This window comes from Malaclemys terrapin, chromosome 2 (genome assembly GCF_027887155.1).
Source record: "Malaclemys terrapin pileata isolate rMalTer1 chromosome 2, rMalTer1.hap1, whole genome shotgun sequence".
Taxonomy (NCBI): Eukaryota; Metazoa; Chordata; order Testudines; family Emydidae; genus Malaclemys; species Malaclemys terrapin.
The window spans coordinates 60,207,202-60,232,637 of record NC_071506.1 but is presented as its reverse complement, the minus strand read 5'-3'; the positions used below and the strand labels follow the sequence as shown (position 1 = coordinate 60,232,637).

Below are 25,436 nucleotides of genomic sequence, written 5' to 3'. Positions count from 1 at the left end.
TTTTTTTAAAATAAATATCAACTTTTCCAACTGTCCTCAGCTTAGCCATCATGTTTCCTGAATAATTGTAGGCATCATGGTTACAAGTGATGTTTGAGAAAAGATTTGTCGGAGGGAGGGGTGAGTAGCCTTACAGATCAGTTCAGGGATGGTGTGCCATGTATTGTAATTTTAAAATAGTTAATAGCTTAACTGAATCGTTTTTGAACACCTGATATTGTCATAAGTTTCCATATGAAATTTGAAGCCACCAAACATGACTTTATAGAGAAGAACTTGGCAGGGAGATGAGTTACTCCATGGCACCCATGCAGCAAATAATACAGTTTTAAATAATGTTCTGCAGCAGGTTCTGTACTTATGGGCGTGTACAAAATTCCAAATTTTTGAGCTTAAAACCAAAAATATACCATATCTAAAACAAGCTGGCTAAGTAAAAAGTTGTTATTATTTTATGAAAATTATATTAAATGGTGTATTCTCTCAATAACACTACCGTAATTGCATTAAATGAAGACAGTATGCAGTTCTTGTGGTAAGAAACAGTACTTCTTACCAGCTACGTGATTAGTTGTTGTTTATTATATGTATTACAGTAATACCAAGAAGTCCCAACCAAGATCACTGCCCCTCTGTCAGGCGATGGACAAACATAGTGAAAGCCATTCCCTACTCTAAAGAACTTACTGTTTAAATAGACAAGTCAGGCAAAGGTTGGGAGGGATAACCGAGACATAGAGAGGTGAAGTGACTTGCCTAAGACCAGAGAGCAGGTTTCTTGGTCCTGGTTCATTTGCCCTATCCTCTAAACCAAGCTGCCTCCCCAAAGGTTAGTTACTTTCCGTATTGTCCGTTTTGATGCTCTATAATAGGAAGGTCACATTGATTGTTACTACTAGGGTTGTCAGAATCTGCTCTGAGGAACCCAGTGTAAATTTGCTCTTTAGTTACCAAATAAAGATTTCTGCAGCAGAAAGTAGGTGCGTTTCCAGAAGTTGCTACAATATAACTTCTAATGCTAATATCATCAGATTAACCTTGAATACATTTAAAAATCTTGTTAGTAAGTACAAAAACTGGTTAGTCTGGACATTCCTATAATAATCCTTAAGTGTATTTAAATTCAACAGATGTCTTGCACAAAGCCAAGAAATAAGTTGGTATTAATTTGTTTTGCCACTTAGAAATATAGTTTTGATATGCAAATATATTACATTTTGTTCTTCATTGGGAGAGACTTGTGAATACACATTTGGGGGGAATGTTGTGTATTTGTAACAATACCAGATTTCCTTCAATAGCAGTTTGAATATTTACATTAGGTCCATCTAGTGACACTTAAATTAATATTAAGACAGCTAAAGCAAATTTTGCATCAAAATATTCCCAGTTTATTTATTAATACAGTGAATATGACTGTAAAGATAAGACTTTAATAAGGAGTGATTCATTATGGTGTCCATATTTGTGTAACAATATTTTGCTAAAATGTTTAAATATGTTCTTGTATAATCAGTGTTTATGTCCATTACTTTTTTTTCCTCCCTGGGCTGTGATGGCTACTATAGACCATGATGATTCTGTTCCTGATTTTAACCCACGAAACATGGGACTGGTAAGAAGAAACTGAGCTCCCCTTTCCTCCTCTCTCCAATATGCTGTTTTCATTTTGTTCAAATGTGCAGAGTGTTGTGGCTTGTAGTTATGTTAATTTTGGACGGAGTGTACATTAGAGTACTATTGAAATAGGAAACTAAATTTAACTAAGCTTGCAATCTGTTTGGATAACTGGCAAGCTAGAGGAATAACAAATAGGATACTTTATTCAGGTCTCTTTGCTGAGGCAGGAAATAAGCTCCATGGCTGTATATCTTAATATATACATATGGCTGGATTCTTCACTGCCTTTTACTTGGTATAGTCACGTACATCTGTGCAAAGTTAGGAGTAGAATACTGTACCTAGTGTGAGTTAGTGGAGAATGCTAATTTGGTAGAACTTTACACAGTTATATATGACTAAACAAGGTGCAAGGCAGTAAAAAAATCAGGCACTTTTTTTTTTCCTGGTTCAGTGAAAAGAACTGAATAAAGTGCTATCAAATTCCAATTCTCCACTAATTCACACTGGCCACAAGAAGTGCAATGAAGAATCAGGCACTTAGAATGTCACTTAAACTATTATCCTTGCATTGTCTCATGATGCATAGCTAATAGAGCAGTTATGTATTCAGCATAATGTTAGTAAACTTTGGTTGTAAATAACTCCCTGAAATTTTCCTTTGGAGGGTTGATTTGCAGTAAATTTTCAGTTTCCATTGTCTCTTTCCTCTTTGAACTCAAAATTGATAGACATTATAGTGATTCTCAACACAGAGAAATCCCTTTACAAAACCAATTCTGTAATAAATTGTTGCAGTTGCCGCCATGTTGTTTATTACAAGTTAAACCTTTAAAGTATGTAATAAGGATAGCATAATAACAAATACTAAGCTATGTTAGGTTTCAGAGTAGCAGCTGTGTTAGTCTGTATCCGCAAAAAGAAGAACAGGAGTACTTGTAGCACCTTAGAGACTAACAAATTTATTAGAGCATAAGCTTTCGTGGACTACAGCCCACTTCTTCGGATGCATATAGAATGGAACATATATTGAGGAGATATATATACACACATACAGAGAGCATAAACAGGTGGGAGTTGTCTTACAACTGTTGTTGGTGGTGGTGGTAAGACAACTCCCACCTGTTTATGCTCTCTGTATGTGTGTATATATATCTCCTCAATATATGTTCCATTCTATATGCATCCGAAGAAGTGGGCTGTAGGCCACGAAAGCTTATGCTCTAATAAATTTGTTAGTCTCTAAGGTGCCACAAGTACTCCTGTTCTTCTTTAAGCTATGTTACAGTTGCATAAAAGTACATTTTTTGAACTCAGTACTATCAAGGACTTGATGTCACAGGGGATTAGTAAAGGATTTTGAATCTTTCTTGTCTAGATCACTACTTTGAATACAATCCAAAAGTCATGAAGGATATTCAGTATCTTACGTGAAGTAAATTGCCAGTCTGGGTTTAATTCCTAATGAACATGGGTTCATGTTACACAAAGAACAGTCACAACTGACACCCATGTAGACAGTTTTAATAGAGAGGATTGTTGTGGAAAATGTCCAAAGTATGAATTGTTAAGGAAAGTCTCAAATATCTTTAATCCTATTATTTTTGCCAATAGAACAGGACTGAAGCACATTTGAGAGCACTGCACTGTTTTGTAGATATAAAGAAGACTGTAAATTTCCAGTACTGTTCAGTGTTGTTCTAGCTGTGTCAGTCCCAGGATATTAGAGAGACAAGGTGAATGAGGTAATATTTTTTATTGGACTAACTTTTGATGGTGAGAGAGACAAGCTTTCAAGCTACACAGAGCTCTTCTTCACATCTGGGAAAGGTACTGAGAGTGTCACAGCTAAATACAAGGTCAAACAGATAGTTTAGCATAAGTAGTTAGCATATATGCTAAGGGACCATTCAAGATGAAGCGGTCCGTTAACAATCCTGTACTCATAGGACAAAAAGGGGTGTTAGTAGGGTACAGATTGTTGTAATAAGCTGTAAATCCAATGTCTTTATTAAGACAATGATTTGTAGTGTCTAACAAAGTTAAGAATTTAAGCTCCCAGGCTTATCTTTTGAAAGTGTTGTGCAGGTTTCCAATGCACTAACTACTATGAGGGTGAAACCAGGAAATCACTATGCTCTCGAATGAACAGGAAAATGACAAAAGACAGAAACACCTGTGGGTGAACACTTTTCACAAAGCGATCCCTTTATATCTGACTAGTCAGTCCTCATCCTCAAAAGAAACCTGGACAACGGTTTCAAAAGTCGAGCCTGGGAGCTTAACTTCGTAACTTTGCTAGATGCCAGGTCTATTCTACAGGCTTATATTGGAATAATTACTTCGTTCAGGGGGGTGATAAATCCACACCCCGGAGCAGCGACGTTATACCAACCTAAACCCTGTTGTAGATAGAGCTTCTGCAGTCAACATAGCTACTGCCTCTCAGGGAGGTGCATTAACTATTCCAACAGGAGAATCTCTCCCATTGGTGTAGGAACATCTTCATTTAAGTGCTATAATGGCACAGCTGCACCGATACAGTGTTTTAAGTGTAGACCTGCCCTTAATAAAGACACTGGATTTATTGCTTATTACAACAATCTGTAACTCACAAACCCCCCTTTTTGTCCTATGACTACAGCTATGTTAAGGGGCCACTTCACCGTGAGTGATCCCTTAGAATGTGCGCGTTAATAACTACTTAAGGTTTCTCAAACGGGGTCGTGACCCCTCAGGGGATCTTGAGGTTATTACGTGGGGGTCGTGAGCTGTCAACCTCCACCCTCAAGCCGGTGGCTCTTTTTTGGTTCTCTCACTATGTTTTTTAATTTGGGGTATACATTTAAGTTGAGCCTCTATTATGGTGTCTTTTTAAAGTAACCATGCAGCTTGCAGGGATTTTACTTTTGGTGCTGTACCTTTTAATTTCTGTTTAACTTACCTACTAATTTCTGTGTAGTTCCCCTTTCTGAAATTAAGTGCTACGGTGTTGGGCCACTGTGGTATTTTTCCTGCCACAGGGATGTTAAATTTAGTTATATTGTGGTCACTGTTACCAAGTGGTCCAGCTATATTCAACTCTTGGACTTGATCCTGTGTTCCACTTAGGACTAAATCAAGAATCGCCTCTCCTGTTGTGGGTTCAAGGACTAGCTGCTTCAAGAAGCAGTCATTTAAGGTGTCAAGAAACTTTATCTCTCCATTCTGTCTTGAGGTGGTATGTACCCAGGCAATATGGGGATAGTTCAAATCCCCCACTATTATTGATTTTTTTTTTATTTTAATAGCCTGTCTAATCTCCCTGAGCATTTCACAGTCACTATCACCATCCTGGTCAGGTGATAGGTAATATGTCCTACTGCTATGTTATTATTCGAGCATGGAATTACTATCCATAGAGATTCTATGGTATAGTTTGGTTCATTTAAGATTTTTACTTCATTTGATTCTATGGTTCTTCTTCGAGTGCTTGCTCATATCCATTCCATTAGGTGTGTGCGCGCCGCGTGCACGATCGTCGGAAGATTTTCTACCCTAGCAACACCGGCGGGTCGGCTGTGGAGCCCCCTAGAGTGGCGCCTTCATGGCGCTGAATATATACCCCAGCCGACCCGGCGCCCCCTCAGTTCCTTCTTACCGCCCCTGACGGTCGTTGGAACTGTGGAGCGCGGCATAGCTGTTCTCCACTCTCCCTAGCTTAGTTAGTTATTCGCAGTTGTAGTTATAGTTATAGTTCTAGTGTTTGTAGTTTAATAGTTAAATAGTTTTAAAGTTGTTAGATTTGTTATAATAGTCCAGGGGACTAAGGGGGTCGTCGCCCCCTTTCTCCCCCGGCCGCGGGCCCGGGCTCATGCCCAGAGCTCCCGGCTTCAAGCAGTGCGCCTCCTGCGCTAAACCTATGCCCACGAGCGACCCGCACGACTCCTGTCTGAAGTGCCTGGGAGAGTCCCACCAAACAGATAAGTGCAAGATCTGTAAGGCCTTCAGACCAAGGACCAAGAAAGAGCGGGACTTTCGGCTCCGGCAACTCCTGATGGAGGCGGCACTTAGCCCGGACACTCCTTCTACGAGCCAGGCCCCGGCACCTAGCGCCTCGGTGCGCAGTGCACCAGCAGCACCGGCAATGCCGACAACGCGGGCGGTGTCGGACAAACCTCCCCGGCACCGGACCTCGTCGGCACCACAGCAGGCACCTCGACGCCGGTCATTATCCCCAGGGCATAAAAAAGCCCATAAGACGGGGACCTCTGTGCCGAAGACGCCGGCTCCCCCAGTGCCGGGGGTAGAGCCGAGTGCGCCGGTGGAGCACCGGAAACAGGTGCCTCCAGCACTGTCGACTCCGGCACCGAGGCCGTTGAGTCCGGTGCAGATAACGTCTCCACCGAGACCGGCGGTAATACAACTCCCGTCGACTCCGGAGACCTTCGTGGCGGCGAGAGACTTGATAGCTCTCACGGAGCCGGCACCGCCTCAACCACTGGCACCGACGGCACCGTTGACCCGCCCGGTCCAGTCAAGGGGGAAACCTGCCTTGATGCGCCCTCCATCACAAGGGCTGGAACCTCGGCACCGGTCCAGGTCCAGAAGCAGGTCCCCACGCCGCTCGCAGTCCCGGCACCGAGTATCACCTCGGCACCGGTCGTACTCGCGGCCAAGATCTTCGTCGCGGCACCGTTCTACGTCTCGGCACCGCTATGATCGTCGGCACCGATCAACGTCGAGACGTAGTTCTCGACACCGTTACGGTCGACGCTCGACGTCGAGAGGCCGCTCCCGGCACCGGGCATACTCCAGGTCCTCGTCGAGGTCCAGATCCGGCTCCCGGCACCGACGAGGTCATCGGCACCGATCGCGGTCCCGGCACCGTTCGCCGGCACCGCGCAGAGATAGATCATCTCCGGACCGGTACCGTGCGGCACCGCAGCCCACGGGGATCGTTTCATCTCTCTCGGCACCGCCATGGCCGTCAAGATCGGTGTCTCGCTCCTCGGAGGACCTGTCGAGATCGGCATACCCCCCTCAAGGTCAAGCCGAGGAACGGAACTTGGGCCATTGGCAGGAGATGGCAGAGGACCACTCTCATGGACCATCTCACTGGTCATTTTGGACCCCGTGGGCGTACCACTAGGAGCAAGGGGCTCCAATACCATCGACCTCTCGCTCGGGTCACTCGGTTAGAAGGGCCCCAGAATCCACCATCTCTCGGCCTCCGCCAGGGGGCATGGAGGCTTCCGTGTTCACGCCACCTGACACCATAGACCCAAGTACAGGTGATGCTCCGGCCCAAGAGCAGGGGGATCAGGACCCCCCCTTGGATCCAGTACCACCGGAGGCATCTTCCTCCTCCTCTCCGGATGAGGCAGTGGCGGGCACTTCATGTACGGGTCCCCCTCCGATAGATCTTCGGGCTCACCAGGATCTCCTGCGTAGGATGGCCCGTAATATGGACCTGCAGGCGGAGGAGATAGTGGAAGTACAGGACCCTATCGTGAACATCCTCGGAGCGGATGCCCCATCGAGGGTGGCGCTACCCCTGATCCGCACGATACAAACCAATGCGGATACGATATGGCAAACTCCTGCCTCTATCCCACCCACAGCGAGAGGGGTGGAAAGGAAGTACTTTGTCCCGTCTAAGGACTACGGGTACTTGTATACCCACCCCCAACCGTGTTCACTGGTGGTGGCATCAGTGAACGCACGAGAGCGCCACGGCCAGCAGGCTGCAGCGCCTAAATCAAAAGAGGCTAAGCGGCTCGATTTGTTTGGCCGTAAGGTTTACTCAGCCGGAGGGCTGCAACTTAGAGCGGCGAACCAACAGGCGCTACTGAGCCGTTACAATTTTAACTCCTGGAACTCTATGGGGAAGTTTAAGGAGTTGATTCCCCAAGAGTCCAGGGAGGAGTTTGGAGCCATGGTAGAGGAGGGTAAGAAGGTGGCTCGGACCTCCTTGCAGGCCTCCTTGGACATAGCAGACTCAGCTGCGAGGACCCTGGCTTCGGGTATCGCTATGCGGAGGATCTCCTGGCTTCAAGTTTCGTGTTTGCCTCCGGAGCTGCAGCAAACCCTACAGGATCTGCCCTTTGAGGGACATGGATTGTTCTCGGACAAGACGGACTCTCGCCTGCAGAGCCTCAAGGACTCGAGAACAATCATGCGCTCCCTGGGGATGCATGTTGTGGGCCCTCAGCGCAGACCATTTAGGCCGCAGCCTCAGCGCTTCTACCCCCCCCCCCGCCTCGTCAGAGACAGGACTCGACCCGGAGGTGAGGGCGAGGTGGTAGAAGAAGGTGGACCGGCCCTCAACCCGGCCAAAACCAAGGGCCACCTAGACCACCTTCAGGCCCCAGGCAGAACTTTTGAAGGTGCGGTCGAGGACGGCGCCCCAGTCATCCCCCAGGATCCAGCCCCCTCCTTCCGGGATCGCCTCTCCCACTTCCACCGTGCTTGGTCCCTTATAACTTCGGACCGCTGGGTCCTCCGCACGGTGGAGAAGGGATACGCTATCCAGTTTTCTTCTATCCCCCCCTCCCACCCCCCTTCCCCGTCCCTCTTCAGGGACCCTTCTCACGAGCAACTTCTTATACAGGAGGTTTCTACGCTCCTGGCCATGGGGGCCATAGAGGAGGTTCCGATAGAGTTAAGGGGCAGGGGATTTTATTCCCGTTACTTCCTGATCCCCAAGTCCAAAGGAGGTCTGCGGCCCATCTTGGACTTGCGCGGACTCAACAAATTCGTAGTAAAGTTGAAGTTCCGCATGATCTCTTTGGGGGCCATTATCCCTTCCCTCGATCCTGGAGACTGGTTCGCCGCCCTCGACATGAAAGACGCATACTTTCACATCTCAATTTACCCACCTCACAGACGCTTCCTGCGATTCGTGGTAAACACGGTGCACTACCAATTTGCAGTCCTTCCTTTCGGCCTATCCTCGGCCCCAAGAGTGTTCACGAAATGTATGGCTGTCGTGGCAGCGTACCTTCGTCGGCAGGGGATACAGGTGTTCCCGTACCTAGACGACTGGCTGGTACGCGGTCGCACCAAAGAGCAAGTTCAAGCTCACGTCCACAGAATAGTGCACACATTCAACGAGTTGGGCATCCTACTCAACAAGGACAAATCCACTCTAGAACCTACCCAGAGAATAGATTTCATCGGCGCAGTTCTAGACTCCAGACGTGCACAAGCCATCCTGCCAGACAACCGCTTTGGCACCATCACGAGCCTCATTCAAGGGCTACAGGCCTTCCCAACTACCACGGTGAGGTCGTGCCTTACCCTGCTGGGTCACATGGCTTCCTGCACGTACGTAACCAGGCATGCCAGACTTCGGCTTCGCCCACTCCAGACCTGGGTGTCATCAATATACCGTCCACATCGGGACAGCCTGAACATGGTGGTCACGGTCCCGAACTCGGTCCTGACCTCCCTCACCTGGTGGCTAGATCACAATGTGGTCTGCGAAGGGATGCCATTTCACGCCCCACAACCCTCTCTGCATCTGGTCACAGACGCTTCATCTCTGGGTTGGGGCGCCCATCTCAACGAACACCATACCCAGGGCCTGTGGACTGCACCCCAGTTAGCCCTGCACATCAATGTTCGGGAGCTGATGGCGGTGCGCCTGGCGTGCCAGGCATTTCTCAATCAACTACGTGGCCGTTGTGTGTTAGTTCTCATCGACAACACCACGGCCATGTTTTACATCAACAAGCAAGGAGGAGCACGTTCGTCAGTTCTATGCCAAGAGGCCATTCGCATGTGGGACTTCTGCATCGCCCACTCAATCCATCTCACGGCATCGTTCCTCCCTGGAGTCCAGAACACTCTAGCGGACCGACTCAGCAGGTCCTTCCAGACACACGAGTGGTCTATCCGTCCGGACATCATACATTCCATCTTCCGGAGGTGGGGGTTTCCCCAGATAGACCTGTTTGCATCTCGAGACAACAGGAAGTGCCACGTGTTCTGCTCCCTACAAGGTCGAGCTCTGGGCTCCCTCTCGGATGCGTTTCTCCTTCCCTGGAAAGGCCACCTGTTTTATGCCTTCCCTCCGTTTCCTCTGGTCCACAAGGTACTGCTAAAATTGCGCAGAGACCAGGCACAGGTAATTCTGATCGCTCCAGCGTGGCCGAGACAACATTGGTACACCACACTGTTGGAACTCTCGGTTCAAACACCGATCCCGCTTCCATTATGTCCGGATCTCATTTCTCAGGACCACGGTCGGCTGCGTCACCCCGACCTGCAATCACTCCACCTCACAGCGTGGCTGCTCCATGGTTCACCCAGGCAGAGCGGCAATGCTCGCACTCTGTCCAACAGATTCTGCTGAGCAGTAGGAAGCCCTCAACACGGACCACGTACCTGGCCAAGTGGAAACGGTTCTCATGTTGGTGCGAACAACGAGCCACGCCCCCGTTGCAGGCACCTATTCCTCTCATTTTGGAATATCTCCTCTCCCTAAAACAGCAAGGGTTGGCGATATCTTCAGTCAAAGTTCACCTGGCTGCTATATCAGCCTTTCACCCAGGGGAATTCGCGTCCTCGGTATTCTCTAACCCGATGGTCGTTAGATTCCTCAAGGGCTTAGACCGGACGTACCCACAACAGCGTCAGCCCGTCCCGACGTGGGACCTTAATCTGGTTCTCTCCAGACTCACAGGTCCTCCATTTGAACCACTAGCCACCTGTTCACTTTTGTATCTATCCTGGAAGACAGCCTTCCTCGTAGCCATTACCTCAGCAAGGCGCGTTTCTGAACTCAGGGCGCTTACATCCGAGCCCCCTTATACAGTTTTCCATAAGGATAAAGTGCAGCTTCGTCCACATCCTGCCTTTCTCCCTAAGGTGGTTTCTCTATTTCATATCAACCAGGACATATTTCTCCCGGTCTTTTATCCCAAACCACATGCCACTCGCCAGGATCAACGTTTGCATTCCCTGGACGTACGAAGGGCCCTGGCCTTCTATATTGACCGCACAAAGCACTTTAGAAAGACGACGCAACTCTTCGTTGCAGTGGCCGACCGAATGAAAGGCTCACCGGTCTCCTCACAACGCCTATCCTCCTGGATTACGTCTTGCATCCGGACTTGCTATGACCTGGCAGGCGTCTCAGCACCGCACCTCACCGCTCACTCCACGAGGGCCCAAGCCTCCTCGACTGCTTTCCTGGCACATGTTCCGATACAGGACATTTGTAGAGCGGCGGTTTGGTCATCAGTCCACACGTTTACAGCTCACTATGCACTAGTGCAGCAGTCCAGAGACGATGCTGCATTTGGGTCAGCGGTTTTGCACACAGCAATGTCTCACTCCGACCCCACCACCTAAGTTGGGCTTGGGAGTCACCTAATGGAATGGATATGAGCAAGCACTCGAAGAAGAAAAGACGGTTACTCACCGTTGTAACTGTTGTTCTTCGAGATGTGTTGCTCATATCCATTCCAAACCCGCCCCCCGTCCCCACTGTCGGAGTAGCCGGCAAGAAGGAACTGAGGGGGCGCCGGGTCGGCTGGGGTATATATTCAGCGCCATGAAGGCGCCACTCTAGGGGGCTCCACAGCCGACCCGCCGGTGTTGCTAGGGTAGAAAATCTTCCGACGATCGTGCACGCGGCGCGCACACACCTAATGGAATGGATATGAGCAACACATCTCGAAGAACAACAGTTACAACGGTGAGTAACCGTCTTTTTCTTTCACATATAGTGCCACTCCCCAACCAGCACGACCTGTGTTGCCTATTATATGTATATCCTCACATAATATGAGGCACTCTAGTTCACCCATCTTATTATTTAGACTTCTAGCATTAGTATAGAAGCACTTGAAAAGCTTGTCACTTTTTAGCTGTCTCCCATTACATAATGGCATTGAATGAGACTTTTTTTCTTTTGACTGTTTCTCATCAGATCCTACCAGTATTTTATCATCATCCATCCTTTTCTCCTTATTAGGACATAGGGAATCTCCATTAATAGATCCTCCTGTAAGGAATGTCTCTGTCCGAACCATGTCCTCCTCTGCACATGTCGGCTTTCCACCAGCCCTTAGTTTAAAACTGCTCTACAGTCTTTTAAATTTTAAGTGCTAGAAATCTGGTTCCATTTTGGTTTGGGTGGAACCCATCCTTCCTGTATAGGCTCCCCCTTTCCCAAAAGTCTCCCCAGTTCCTAATAAATCGAAACCCCTCCTCCCTACACCATCATCTCATCCACGCATTGAGACCCTGCAGTTCTGCCTGTTTAACTGTCCCTGCGCGTGGAACTGGGAGCATGCTACCATGGAGGTCCTGGACTTCAATCTCTTACCTGGCAGCCTAAATTTGGCCTCCAGGACTTCTCTCCTATCCCTCCCTATGTCATTGGTACCTACATGTACCATGACCACCGGTTCCTCTCCAGCACTACACATAAGTCTGTCTAGATGTCTCGAGAGATCCACAGCCTTCTCATCAGGCAGGCAAGTCACCATGTGGTTCTCCCGATCATCGCAAACCCAGCTATCTATATTTCTAATGATCAAATCGCCCATTACTAATACTTGTCTTTTCCTAATAACTGGAGTTCCCTCCCCCAGAGAGGTATCCTCAGTGCGAGAGGATACCACAACATTGTCTGGAAGGAGGGTCCCAATTATGGGATCGTTTCCCTCTGCTCCAGTTGGATGCTCTCCTTCCTTGAGGTTTTCATCCTCCTCAACAGCACAGAGGCTGTCAGACAGGGGGTGGGACCATTCTCCTGTGTCCTGGAAAGTCTCATCTATGTTACCTCTCTGTCTCCCTTAGCTCCTCCAGCTCAGACACCCTGGCCTTCAAAGCCTTTACACGGTCTTTGAGAGCCAGGAGCTACTTGCACTGAATGCACACATACGCCACCTGCCTATTGGGCAGGTAATCAGACATGCTGTGTTGGGGGCAATAAACTGGGTAGCCCCCACTCTGTTGGTGGACTTCTGCCTACATTATCTTTTTACTCCTGAAGTTGGTTCCTTTGTTGAGGTTTTGTTTTTATCAGGGTTTTTTTGTGTGTGGCTTACGTTTAAAGAAGTTTAAGGAATGTTATGTGTATCTAGCCCCCCACTCTCCCACTCCCCTTCTCAACTCCCTCACAAAACTCCCATTAGCTGCTCCTGTTCTCTAGCTCCTCTGGTTGCTTAGGATCGGGTTTTTTAAAGCCCTGGTCTTCCTGAGTAGCCCCGCCCCCTGGTTAAGGGCTGATGGATGCTGAAGGGCGTAGGGATCAAAGCCCTGTTAATAAGCTCTCAGCCTTGCCTATCAGGCTGCTTGGCTCAGCACCCACACGTTCAGCACACCGTCCCCAAACAAACAGACCACATGGTATATTTCAGTCCAGCAGCAAGCACACCACAACAAACAAACACACACACAACAGACATCAAATTTACCCCAAGGGTCACGTAATTGCTCCTCCCTCACCAGGAGAAGTCCGTCGCAAAACTCCCATTAGCCGCTCTGTGTCGCTCAAAAGCTTGTATCTCTTACCAACAAAAGTTGGTCCAATAAAAGATATTACCTCACCCATTTTGTTTCTCTAATTTCCAGTACCATCAATCTGGCACTTTTCAGAACCACTAGAATACTAATAAACAAACCAGCAAGCAAAAAGCCAAAAAAAAAAAAAAAAACCCAACAAAACAAATAAAAAAACCTAGTACAGCTGAACTGAGTGTCTTCTGTTTTACTTTTTTAGTTCAGAAATGAATCCAGTGAATTCTTGAAAAATTCACTATTGGAATCTGAGAGTGCGTTCATTGGTGAGTTTACTCCTCTATATTTAGCAGTATTTATGTTTATGTTCAACATGACATTTGATATGGTGGTATTGTTGTTCTCAAACAAAGTGATTATGCTGCTATTTTAAAAGTCTCAAACCAGTAGACTTTTCCAGTGGAGTTGGTAATTGTCAGCACTAATTACATGTGAAAGTCCTCTCTAACTTAAAAAATGGATGTTAATGTAATCATCTACTCCTTTTTGTCCTCCTTTCTGTGCTTTGCTTTTCATCAGTGCTGTACTATATAGCTCTATTTTTACTGTAATGATTTTCAGACCTTAATGTGCCATAATAGCTTGCAGTTTTATTTTAGACATCGTATAAGAATTCTTACTTGTCCTTCAATCAAACAAGACTTTGGTGGTTGAAGTTGGAAATGGAAATGAAATGGAAACAGAACAAATAGCCTAAATCCATTCTCTGTTATATGTACTACTAATTAAGATTAACAGGGCATTCAGACTAAATTGATTCCCCCGACTGAAAGTTAGCATTGTCTTTTATAAGAGCCACATCTCTAGCTGGACCTAAATTCCATTACATTGTCTCCAGATTCTGCAGCATTGTGATGCCACTGAATGAGAATTCTCCATAAGCTTCATTTTTATAAAGAATTAAAGTTTTAAAATGAGTTAAATATTACTGCTTATTTTGTTATCAAATTCCATTTATTTTATGCTCTCCCTGCATTTTAAACTTTCAGTACATCAGATATTTGTATTGAAATTGTCCAGGTGAACCTGGATGTTTTGGCAAGTTATAGTGGACAATGGGACTTTTGGCACTTGGGGAGCGATGGGAGGCAATTTGAGATTGTGGGATAAGCAAGTTATCTGGATGTTTCTGCTAAAATGATCAGCAGTGAAATACATAACAAAATTGATAGATAAATATTCTTTTGTTAGATTTCATAGGGCTTGGTCTGCACGTAAAAAAAAATCAGGCCCTGCAGCTGTGCACCACTATAGTGCTTAAGTGAAGAACCTACCTACACTGTTAGGAGGGGCTCTTGAAGGTAATCTGCTTCCCCATCAAGCTAGTGCTCTCTACCGGGGGTTAGGTTGCTTTAACTGCGTCGCTCACTGGGGTGAATTTTTCACACTCCTGAGCAACCTAATTTTTTAGGTAGACTAGACCATAGTAACCTATTGAGGTGAATGAGGCTGTTCTGAGCTATTGTTTCATGAAGCTCCATTAGCTTGTGCTTGATTTATATTTGGAAGATTGATCTTCAAAACTAGGATGATTAAAATGTGTATACATGTGTATGTTTATGTGTATATTGTAAATGAGCTTAGATTCTGTAGCACAGTTCTTTGGCAAGGGTAGGGCAAGATGACAATTCTTCAGCAAATGCTTTATAATCATAGAGGTCTACACCGTTATGCAAGATACAGAACAATTCATTCAGCAGATTCAGTTTAAAACTACAGGTCTTCCATTCTGAACTGATGTAGTACTCTAGGCTGCCCAGAGGATTCAGGGCGCCTGGGGCAAAGCGGGGGAGAGGACCGAAAAAAAGGCGCCACCCGCTGCGGTGCTTGTACTTACCGGGTGGCGCTCTGAGTCGGCGGCGGGTCCTTCAGTTGCTCTGCATCTTCAGTAGCACTGAAGAGCCCCCTGCCGACGAAATGCCGCGGATAACCTGGAGCGACTGAAGGGCCCCCCGCCGCTGAAGTGCTGCCGAAGACCCGGACCGCCGCCGGGTGAGGCTCCTCTAGCCAGGAAAGGGGTTCTCAGACAGGACTCGTGGGGCCCGGAGCCTGGGGCAAATTGCTCCCAGTTTGATATAATCTGCAAACTTAATAAGCGTACTTTCTATGCCAATTTCTAAGTTGTTGATGAAGATTTTGAACAGAGCCAGTCCCAAAACAGAGCCCTGCGGAACCCCACTTGTTATACCTTTCCATCAGGATTGGGAACCATTAATAACTACTCTGAGTACGGTTATCCAGCCAGTTATGCATCCACCTTATAGTAGCCCCATCTAAGTTGTATTTGCCTAGTTTATTGATAAGAATATCATGCGAGACCGTATCAAATGCCTTACTAAAGTCTAGGTATACCACATCCACCGCTTCTCCCTTATCCACAAGAATCATTATCCTATCAAAGAAATTGGTTTGACATGATTTGTTCTTTACAAATCCATGCTGGCTATTCCCTATCACCTTACCACCTTCCAAGTGTTTGCAGATGATTTCCTTAATTACTTGCTCCATTATCTTCCCTGGCACAGAAGTTAAATTAACTGGTCTGTAGTTTCCTGGGTTGTTTTTATTTCCCTTTTTATAGATGGGCACTATATTTGCCCTTTTCCAGTCTTCTGGAATCTGTCCGATCTCCCATGATTTTCCAAAGATAATAGCTAGAGGCTCAGATACCTCCTCTATTAGCTCCTTGAGTATTCTAGGATGCATTTCATCAGGCCCTGGTGACTTGCAGGCATCTAACTTTTCTAAGTGATTTTTAACTTGTTCTTTTTTTATTTTATCTTCTAAACCTACCCCCTTCCTCCCATTAGCACTCACTATGTTAGGCATTCCTTCAGACTTCTCAGTGAAGACTGAAACAAAGAAGTCATTAAGCATCTCTGCCATTTCCAAGTTTCCTGTTACTGTTTCTCCCTCCTCACTGAGCAGTGGGCCTACCCTGTCCTTGGTCTTCCTCTTGCTTCTAATGTATTGATAAAAAGTCTTCTTGTTTCCCTTTATCCCTGTAGCTAGTTTAAGCTCATTTTGTGCCTTTGCCTTTCTAATCTTGCCCCTGCATTCCTGTGTTGTTGTTTGCCTATATTCATCCTTTGTAATTTTGTCCTAGTTTCCATTTTTTATATGACCTCTTTTTATTTTTTAGATCATGCAAGATCTCATGGTGAAGCCAAGGTGGTCTTTTGCCACATTTTCTATCTTTCCTACCCAGCGGAATAGCTTGCTTTTGGGCCCTTAATAGTGTCCCTTTGAAAAACTGCCAACTCTCCTCAGTTGTTTTTCCCCTCAGTCTTGATTTCCATGGGACCTTACCTGTCAGCTCTCTGAGCTTACCAAAATCCGCCTTCCTGAAATCCATTGTTTCTATTTTGCTGTACTCCCTTCTACTCTTCCTTAGAATTGTGAACTCTGAATTCATGATCACTTTCACCCAAGCTGCCTTCTACTTTCAAATTCTCAACGCGTTCCTCCCTATTTGTTAAAATCAAATCTAGAACAGCTTCCCCCCAGTAGCTTTTTCAACCTTCTGAAATAAAAAGTTGTTTGCAATGCAGTCCAAGAACTTATTGGATAGTCTGTGCCCCGCTGTGTTACTCTCCCAACATATATCTGGATATGTTCTATTCACACGTTTGCGAGGCATTATGCCCTGAGACATGACTCTGCTGCTGATGCCTCCTTCAGGACAGTGGTTCTCTGCTCAACTCTATCGTCCATCTCCTTGTACCCTCCTCCTACTTAGGTACTGCTTGTCAGCCACCCATAGTGCAATACAATGGGGACCATCACTCAAAGAAGAAAAGGAGGTTGCTTACCTGTAACTGAAGGTTCTTCGAAATGTGTGGTCCCTATCTGTATTCCATTAACTGCCCTCCTTCCCCTCTGCTTCGGATCTTCTCTGATTCCCGGTGGACAAGGAACTGGAGAGGCAGTCGATCTGCCCCACCCTTTATCATCTTGCTCAGAGGCACAAGGTGAGCCAGGGCGCATGCACAGACCAAAGGACACTACTTTCCATTTCTCTGGTTCCAGGCGTATGGTGTGCATGCATAATCTCACTGTGGAATACAGATAAGGACCATGCAGGTTAGTAACCTCCTCTTTCAGAGCCAAAGATGTTTAAAGTAACAGGTTGTGATAAGTAGCAGAGGTGAAGTAAATGCTTCTATTCTCAGTTCTTCTGTTAAGCATGTGATTTTTATCAATATACTGTGGAAATATTTCAGAAACTAAGAATAATGGTATTGTTATGTATAGTCACCAAGAATACTGGTGTTTTTAAGGTTGACTTTTAAATGATATTTTTAGGTAGAGAGACGAGGTGTATGAGGTAGTATCTTCTATTGGACTAACTTTTGTTGGTGAAAGAGACAAACATCAATCTTACACAGAGCTCTTGTGGCTTTTATTTAAGACTTAAGTTAGCTGGCTAAGTATTATGAAATCAAAAAAGTAATGCAAAACATTCATAACTTATTTGTTTCAATTCTTCTTTCCATGTTGTTTGAAACTGTTACAAAATGCTAAAAAAGGTTGTGAGAACTTCAGGTATGCCTGCAACAAGGTAGTGTCTCCCTTGACATAGTGTCATCTCCTAGGCCAGGACAAAGATGCCCCTCCTATGACTTCTCCTTTTATACATTGTTACTGTTATAAACAGGCAGTTAAGGGTTAATTCCTCTTTTACCTGTAAAGGGTTAAGAAGTTCACAATACTTAGCTAACACCTGACCAGAAGGACCAATAAGGGAACAAAATACTTTCAAAGTTGGGAGGAGGGAACACAGTCCTTTTGTCTGTTCTGTGGGTGCTTTTGCCGGATGGGGAGAAGGAACCATCCCACTCCTAATGGGGTAGTGAGCAATTAGAGAAGGAATGTATTAAATTACTTTTATTTCTATTTGTGATTTCTTTTTTCAAAATAGAGGGAGAATCAAATTAGGTTTTTGTGTAACTTTAAGGTTTTGCCCAGAGGGAAATCCTCTGTGTTTTGAATCTGTTGTCTGTGAGATCATCTTGCTTTCTAATCTCACAGAGGTATTCCTTTCACCCTTTTTCTTTAATTAAAAGTCTTCTTTTAATAACCTAATTGATTTTTCCTTGTTTTAAGATCCAAGGATTTTGGATCTGGGCTCACCAGGAATTGGTGGGGGGAATTTTCTTGAGTCTACCCAGGAAAAAGGGTATAGAGACTTGGGGGAGGGAAATTAGTCAAATCCTGCCAGGAAAGGGGGGATAAGGACTGGGGAAATATTTGGGGGAAGGCAGAGTTTCCAAATGGCTCTCCCTCAAATGTTTTTTTTAAATATTTGGTGGTGGCAGCGACTGTTTTGCCTAAGCTGGTAAAAATAAGCTTAGGGGTTATTCATGCAGGTCCCCACATCTGTACCCTAAAGTTCAGAGTGGGGGGATGGACACCTTGACCGTTACAAACCAGTTGCATATTACATTCCAGAGGTTGTTACCACCTTGTACCCTATAGTTCGAACAAGACATTTTCATCCTTATCTTTATGAGGAGTCTGTGTTCTTGTACCATCCTTTCTGGTCAGGAATGTGCTTACTTGGTTAGGTGATACTTAGATGTTACAATTCTGACAAGGCCTATTTTGGTTCACCGCCTTTGGTTCGTACTGTTAGCCATGCATAGCGCTCTACCAAGGCCTACACCAGATACCAAACTTATGTTGTTGGGCATAAAAGGCGCAAACCAGGAGCCTGAAACAGGCAGTGGAGACAAGTTTCATACGCTTTGTGTGTTTCAAAGCAAAGGAGGGATTGAAAACTGTTGTTAAAGGAAGACAGGACCATCATGAGAAAGACATGAAGGACATAAACACCGCTTGAGGGTACATCTATACTAGTCAGAGGATACACATTTGTGACTTGATCCTGATAGAATAGTTTTGGGGGGCTTGTTAACTTAAGTGGGACTTAACATATTATTATGTAATCAGGCTAATAACTCAGATATGATCAAGAAGCCTGATTACAGAATGTTGTTAAGGAACACAATCACCCATAGATCTCCCTTATAAACAGAAATACCAAAAGCGCCAACTGGCAGAGGGCATAAGAGGTGTACAGGGGTTTACAGGGATCCCCTGGGTCTGATGTCTGCATAATAGTGAGCCAGAGGATGTTATGTGAAGTCTCTACTAACAGCCAGTAACACATTAGTCATCTTAATCATTGCAAGATGTCTGTATGGATGATATTTAAATAGTTATCTGTTGTGACAGACCCAGACCAGTGGGGTACAGGAGTCTGGTAGAGGGTAAATTTACTGGTCACTTGATGAGTAGTTTTCGGTTCCCTGAGTGACCAGAGCAGGGGCTGCACTAGTGTAATCAGGAACCTGCTAGAACCAGTTAAGACAGGCAGGATAATTAAGACACCTGGAGCCAATTAAGAAAGTGCTAGAATCAATTAGAACAGGCTAGCTAATTAGGGCACCTGAGTTTAAAAAGGATCTCACTTCAGTTTGTGGCGTGCATGCGAGGAGCTGGGAGCAAGAGGCACAAGGAGCTGAGAGTGAGAAGACATATTGCTGGAAGACTGAGTAGTACAAGCATTATCAAACACCAGGAAAAAGGTCCTGTGGTGAGGATAAAGAAGGTGTTGGGAGGAGGCCCTGGGGAAGTAGCCCAGGGAGTGTAGCTGTCGTGCAGCTGTACCAGGAGGCACGCTAGACATCTGCAGTCCACAGGGCCCTGGGCTGGAACCCGGATTAGAGGGTGGGCCCGGGTTCCTCCCAACTCCTGATTAGACACAGGAGGAATTGACCTGGACTGTGGCTTCTACCAGAGGGGAAGGTTCTCTGAGCTGTTACCCGATCCACATGGTGAATCTGTGAGGCGAGCAAATCCGCCAATAAGCGCAGGACCCACCAAGGTAGAGGAGGAACTTTGTCACACTGTCTATATTGAAAACTGTGTTCTACAGGTATGTGAGTTAAGACAGGGCACCAGAAGGTGATTTAAACAGGTTCTGTTTAGGCAGGGGGTAGTAGATGCTTATCTCTCTGGTTAGTCAAAGTGTATTTTGTGGCTTACAGTTTAAGACTTTTTACATTACTGAGCCTGATGCTAATGAAGAGATTGTGAATTCACATAAGAGAAGATCTGCAGGAAAAAACAAACACAGCAAGGGGCATCGTGTTTGCTTAAAGATAATGGATTTTTGAGGTATAACTTGTGGGTACTGAGGTACACCCAGAATCCTTCACTGAGGAGAGGAACTGTCAGTGTGTTCTGTCTTGCAAAAGGAGGATCACAGCCAACCTGGCTGGAAAACACTGCTAAGACTTAGGAGAGCTAAACTTCATTAGACAAGACAGCATGTTGTTAATTAAGTCTAGGCCCTAGAAGGCATGTTATGATTTTATTTTGTGTGTAACCATTTGTTTCCAGTATTTCCACTTGCTATTATTTTAATGTCTAGTCTTTGTTAAATAAACATTTGCTTGATTTCAATGTAAATGTAAGTGTTGTGGGTTAAATGGAGTGGTGATCTGAAGGGAAACTGGTAAGCAGGTGTGTATTGTTCCTTTGGAAGCAACTCATCGCTCCAGGAGGATATTTGGAGAGCTCGAGGGTTGGAGTGTGCCTATCACTGACCTGTAGAGAGAGAGGAGGGCCTGCTTAAGCCTGGAAGGGAGTGCTTGTGTTGCCCTTGGCCAGAAGAATTGGGGAGCTTACCTCTGACAGGTACAGCAAGGCTTCCTCGTGCTAAGGGCAGCTGGTAGCGAGGAGCCTTGCTGGGTACTCTGAGAAGCATCACACATACCCATTACATACAAGTCATTGTTATGCAGTATCACTAAGCTTAGTGGTTCCCCATGGGATGTCCTGATGAAAGGTATTTCTTTGTTTAGTGTATCTGTGTCAAGTTGTGTGTGCTATATTAGCACTGCGTGTTTAACAACTAAATGTAATCAGACTTATCACAGTGGTGATTTGATTTTCTTGAGGAATTTGTTCACTTTCCCTTTTCCAGGCACTAATGGGGAAACCTTTCCAGCTTTCGAAGAAGTTAATTTATCTTCACAGCCACCACCATCTGCAAGGGAGAGGAGACGAATAAAGAAGAAAGCAATGGAATTTACTGTATGTATGAAATGTTACTCTCCCCACCCCTGCACCTCTCTTCTGCATTTGAAGAAGAAACCTCAGGGGTTTCTGAGAAGAGAGACTAATATGAGTAGTGGTATGGAAAAACTGTTGTATAGAGAGATTGAGAAGATTGGGGTTGTTTACTTTACAAAGGAGACTAATAAGAGGGGACATGATAAAAGTATATAAAATAATGATTGGTACAGTATAGAAAAGATCGATTGGGAACTTCTGTTCTCTCTTTTATAACACAAGAACAAAGGATCAATCAATGAACTCAAAAGGTGACAAGTGAAATCTGATGAAATCTTTTTTTTAAACATGATATTTAGTTAAATTGTGGAACTCATTACCAGAGGATGTCATCGAGACCAAAAACTTAGCAAGATTCAGAAAGGAATTAGACATTTATATCTACAGTTACAGTAGCTAATGCTTGGAAGAGATATTAAACCTCTTTTTTCAGGGCAAATTAATTTCTAACTATTAGGAATTGGAAGGAGATTTGCCTATTGTGGAGTTTCTTGCATCTTACTCTGAGACATTGGTATTGGCCACAGTCAGAGAGAATACAGTAGACTAGATGACAATTACTGTGTTTCTTATTTCAATAGGTGACATATTATATGGCTGTAGATTATGTGTATATACATAATATAAATGGGTTGTATACCTAGTGGGCCTTCGGCAGGAGTGTCATATTTACTGAAATCTTCCCATGTTTTCTAAATCTGCAGGATGATGTCCCTTTTAGCAAGTCACCACCACCACAGCCTGACAGCTTCTCTTTGCACTCAAGCTCCAGTCTCGATGTTGATCTGCTGAAAGCCAGGAATGAAGAACGATTACGAAGATTGAATGAGTTGCAGAAGAAATCTGTTAACCTAGGTATGACTTTGTTGGATGTTAAAGCTAAAGAAACTGATATTAACAGACAAACTACTTGTAGACTAAACAAGAAGAAATTGGCTAAGACAGTCCAATTAGATTATTTTGACATAATTTAATACTCTACATCACTGGTTTGCTGGAAAATCAGTTGATAAAAAAGGTTTTAATTGAAGTTTGTTGCAAGTTTTGAGAGGTCAGGGATATAATAACGAAAATGAAAGGATATGTGATGCCAACTCAAGACTTGTGTTGTGACTAGGATAGTGGTGTACAACCTAATATTTGATGCATCTGTGAAAAGAACTAAAACCCTTCAATAAAACCCATAATGCAGCTGGCCAATTGAGCCGTGAATATGGAAGCTATATTCTTTTTTACCCCCTATGGAGCTCAGCGCATGCTATGAAGCATAATGTTTCATTACTCCAGTCTTGGCACAAGTACCTACAGATTATGTTGGTGATAAAATTCTCAAATTGCAGTACTGAACTCGGAGCTGCTGTCACAAAGAATTCCACAGGCTGACTTTATGGAGAAGCATTTCCTTTTTGTTCTGAAAGTGTCTGGTTTTAATTATATGTAGTGATTTGTCCCCCAGTCAGTATGTTGGGACATACTCAGTTGCGCTGAAAATACTCTTTGGCATAAGTCTCAAATCCCATCTTTGAATATAAACTAATCAACATCCTGTCTAAGCAGTTTTAAAACCAGTATTTTTTTAATTTGACAGCCATTATTCAGAAGGCATCCCAAAATGCTTTACAAACTGTATGTATTTGATTTTGTAGCAAATGGTACTCTTACAACCAGAGTTGTTCTTGTCATCACTGGCTTACTGTAATTTTCATCCAATAGAGCAACAGTGGTGGAAAAACCCAGCATGCTTGACTTTCTTTGTGCTTTTACTCTGCCTTCTATTCATTTCTGTCTTCTTTGCAGCTAAATCTTTCTAAACCCTCCTTATGCCATACAATTCAAATACATCTTCACCATATTCAGTCCTCTCCTGTCTATCTACCCAACTTCTTTTCTTGTTCAATCACACCCCTCGTGGTTTCACTTAATATTGTGTGAACAAAGTTGCTATTAATTATATATAACTTGGTTGGTCTTTTTTTTTTTTTTTTTGAGCCAGTCTCCACCTTTTCTTCCTTTGCTACTTTGACTGCCGTGTCTCTGAATGAGGGTCTTCCTTCTTATGATCCATTTATGTTAACTAGTAGTATTTTACTAGATTTAAAAAGTTGGATTTTACAATGGCATTTAGTGGACTCTAAGCACAGCCTGTCTGTCTTTTAGTGATTGTCCACGTGGATTCCATTCTTGGTGCCCATGAGACTTATGCATGCGAGATCAGATTCTTTTGGCCAGCATTGTCTTTGTGACCCCCTCCCCGCTCCAAGTCATAAAGGATGGAGACGGTCCAGCCATCTCTTGGCTCCTTCTTTCCCCCTATGGCAGCAAGATGGAACCCTTGCAATGTCCACCTGCTTTCCTAGAGATAAACACTGTCCTGTTACTGAATTGTTAGTTACGAGTAAACTGGTGTTAGTTGATAATGTAGATAAGGGATTCCGAAATTGCAATATGCATACCCCTGAGGGTACGTGAGATATCTCTGGGGACTATGGGGGAGAAATTGTGTAATGGTGGTTTTTATTTATTAATTATTTTATTGATTGCATTTTCATAATAGGCTACTCAAATGAAGCTTTAAAACTCTGTGGGAATTAGTTATATAAAATACAGTAGTTAATTTACTTCAAGATGTACCAGTGAGAACAGATACCTAGAGCTCTCACATACGGAGCCCTCACCTCTAGTCACTGTACAGTGCGTGTTCAGTTGCCCAGCAACTGTCCAGTCTAGCTGAGCTCAGAATTAGTTCCTTCTAATGGATTTGAGTATTTCTGCTCTCACCCAGTGCCAGGATCTCTGGTTGTAGATGCTGTCCAGGAGAAGTCCAAACAACAAGGACATCTCAAGCCAACAACTAGTGAGAAGGACCCTAAAAAGTTGGTCTTATTTGGATGTAAAATCTACTTATCACCCAGCCTCCAAATGAGAGTAGCTAATAATGAGGTACTTCTCACAAAGTACAGTTACTTCCACTGGGACAAGCTGTTTCAATTTACAAGCAGGTTTCCTATGGAATATAAGGAAGAGTTAGAATCTATAATGAACAAAAGGCAGCTGGTAGCTTGCATGTCCCTACATGCAGCTCTAGATGCATGCAATACAGTGGCACACATTGTGGCCACATCTGTGGTGATGAGAAGATAGTCCTGACTACAAGCATTTGGGATACCCAGAGTGGTTTCAACCACTTGAAGCTCAGCCAAAGATATCGAAAGTGAGAGCATGCCTCCGACTTCTGGGACACGTGGCCTCATGCACCTACTTAATGTGATTTGCCAGACTTCACCTACCCTCCATTCCAGGGTGGCTGAAATCAGCGTATCTACTCACGAGGCACCAAATGAACATGGTGGTCATGGTCCCTTAAAGCAGCCTCTCCTTGTTAAACTGGTGGAAAGACCCTCATCCTGTGTGCAATACAGTACCCTTTTCTGCATCTCGACCTACCAAAACAGGTGACTGATGCCTCCAAACAGGTTGGGAGAGCTCATTGGTATATTCATCTCCAGATCATATCACTGGCCCTGCATCTGCCAGTCATTCAGAACTCTCTAGCCATTTACTTCAGTAGACAGTTCAGATAGCCATGAGGAGTTGATCAAGGATGCAGTGTTGCAGAACTTTTTTCTCAGGTGGGGTTATCCATCAGTAGAGCTACTTGCTACAGACCAGAACAAGAAATGTCAAGTGTTCTGCTCCAGAGGGGGCTCCAGTCCTGGCTCCCTGTCAGATGCCTTTCTCATCCCTTGGATACCAGGACTGATACATGCCTTTCCCCTGATTCCCATGCTACTGAGGAAACTGAAAGATTTGCAGCATTGGCCAGACAATTTGGAATTCAGATCTGGTGAACCTCTCAACGTAAGCCCCAAACACTGTGCCTGCTCTGTCTGACATAGTCTTGCAGACCAATGGTCAGATCCTGCACCTGGACCCCAATCTGTTACATCTGGCAGCCTGGATGCCAGCTAGGTGACATCCACCAAAAGCTGTGCCAAAATTCTATTCCAAAGCACGAAAGCCTTAAACTAGACTTAAAAAAGCTAAGGAGAAGTTTTTTGTCTGGGCATCTCAGAATCAGCTCTCTCCTTTGACATCACCCATTTCAACATCTACTAGCCCTTAAGCAATCTGGAGTTTGTCAGCTCCATAAGGGTTTA

The 25,436-nt window shown here is 44.8% G+C and overlaps 1 protein-coding gene across 7 annotated transcripts in view; it reads left to right on the top strand.

Annotated features, from left to right (window-relative positions):
* Window positions 1–25,436, top strand: part of CSPP1 (centrosome and spindle pole associated protein 1) — a 156,550-nt gene that overhangs the window by 118,352 nt on the left and 12,762 nt on the right. For 6 of the 7 annotated variants that reach the window (XR_008443876.1, XR_008443877.1, XM_054019063.1 and 3 more), the window contains 4 exons: window positions 1,569–1,615; window positions 13,340–13,403; window positions 21,131–21,240; window positions 21,984–22,134. Coding sequence is in view for 5 of the 7 variants with exons in the window: in XM_054019063.1 (XP_053875038.1) it covers window positions 1,569–1,615; window positions 13,340–13,403; window positions 21,131–21,240; window positions 21,984–22,134 (372 nt within the window). In the remaining 2 variants the exon portion in view is untranslated. The remainder of the gene's footprint in view (window positions 1–1,568; window positions 1,616–13,339; window positions 13,404–21,130; window positions 21,241–21,983; window positions 22,135–25,436) is intronic. The other variant, XM_054019065.1, reaches the window with a different exon arrangement.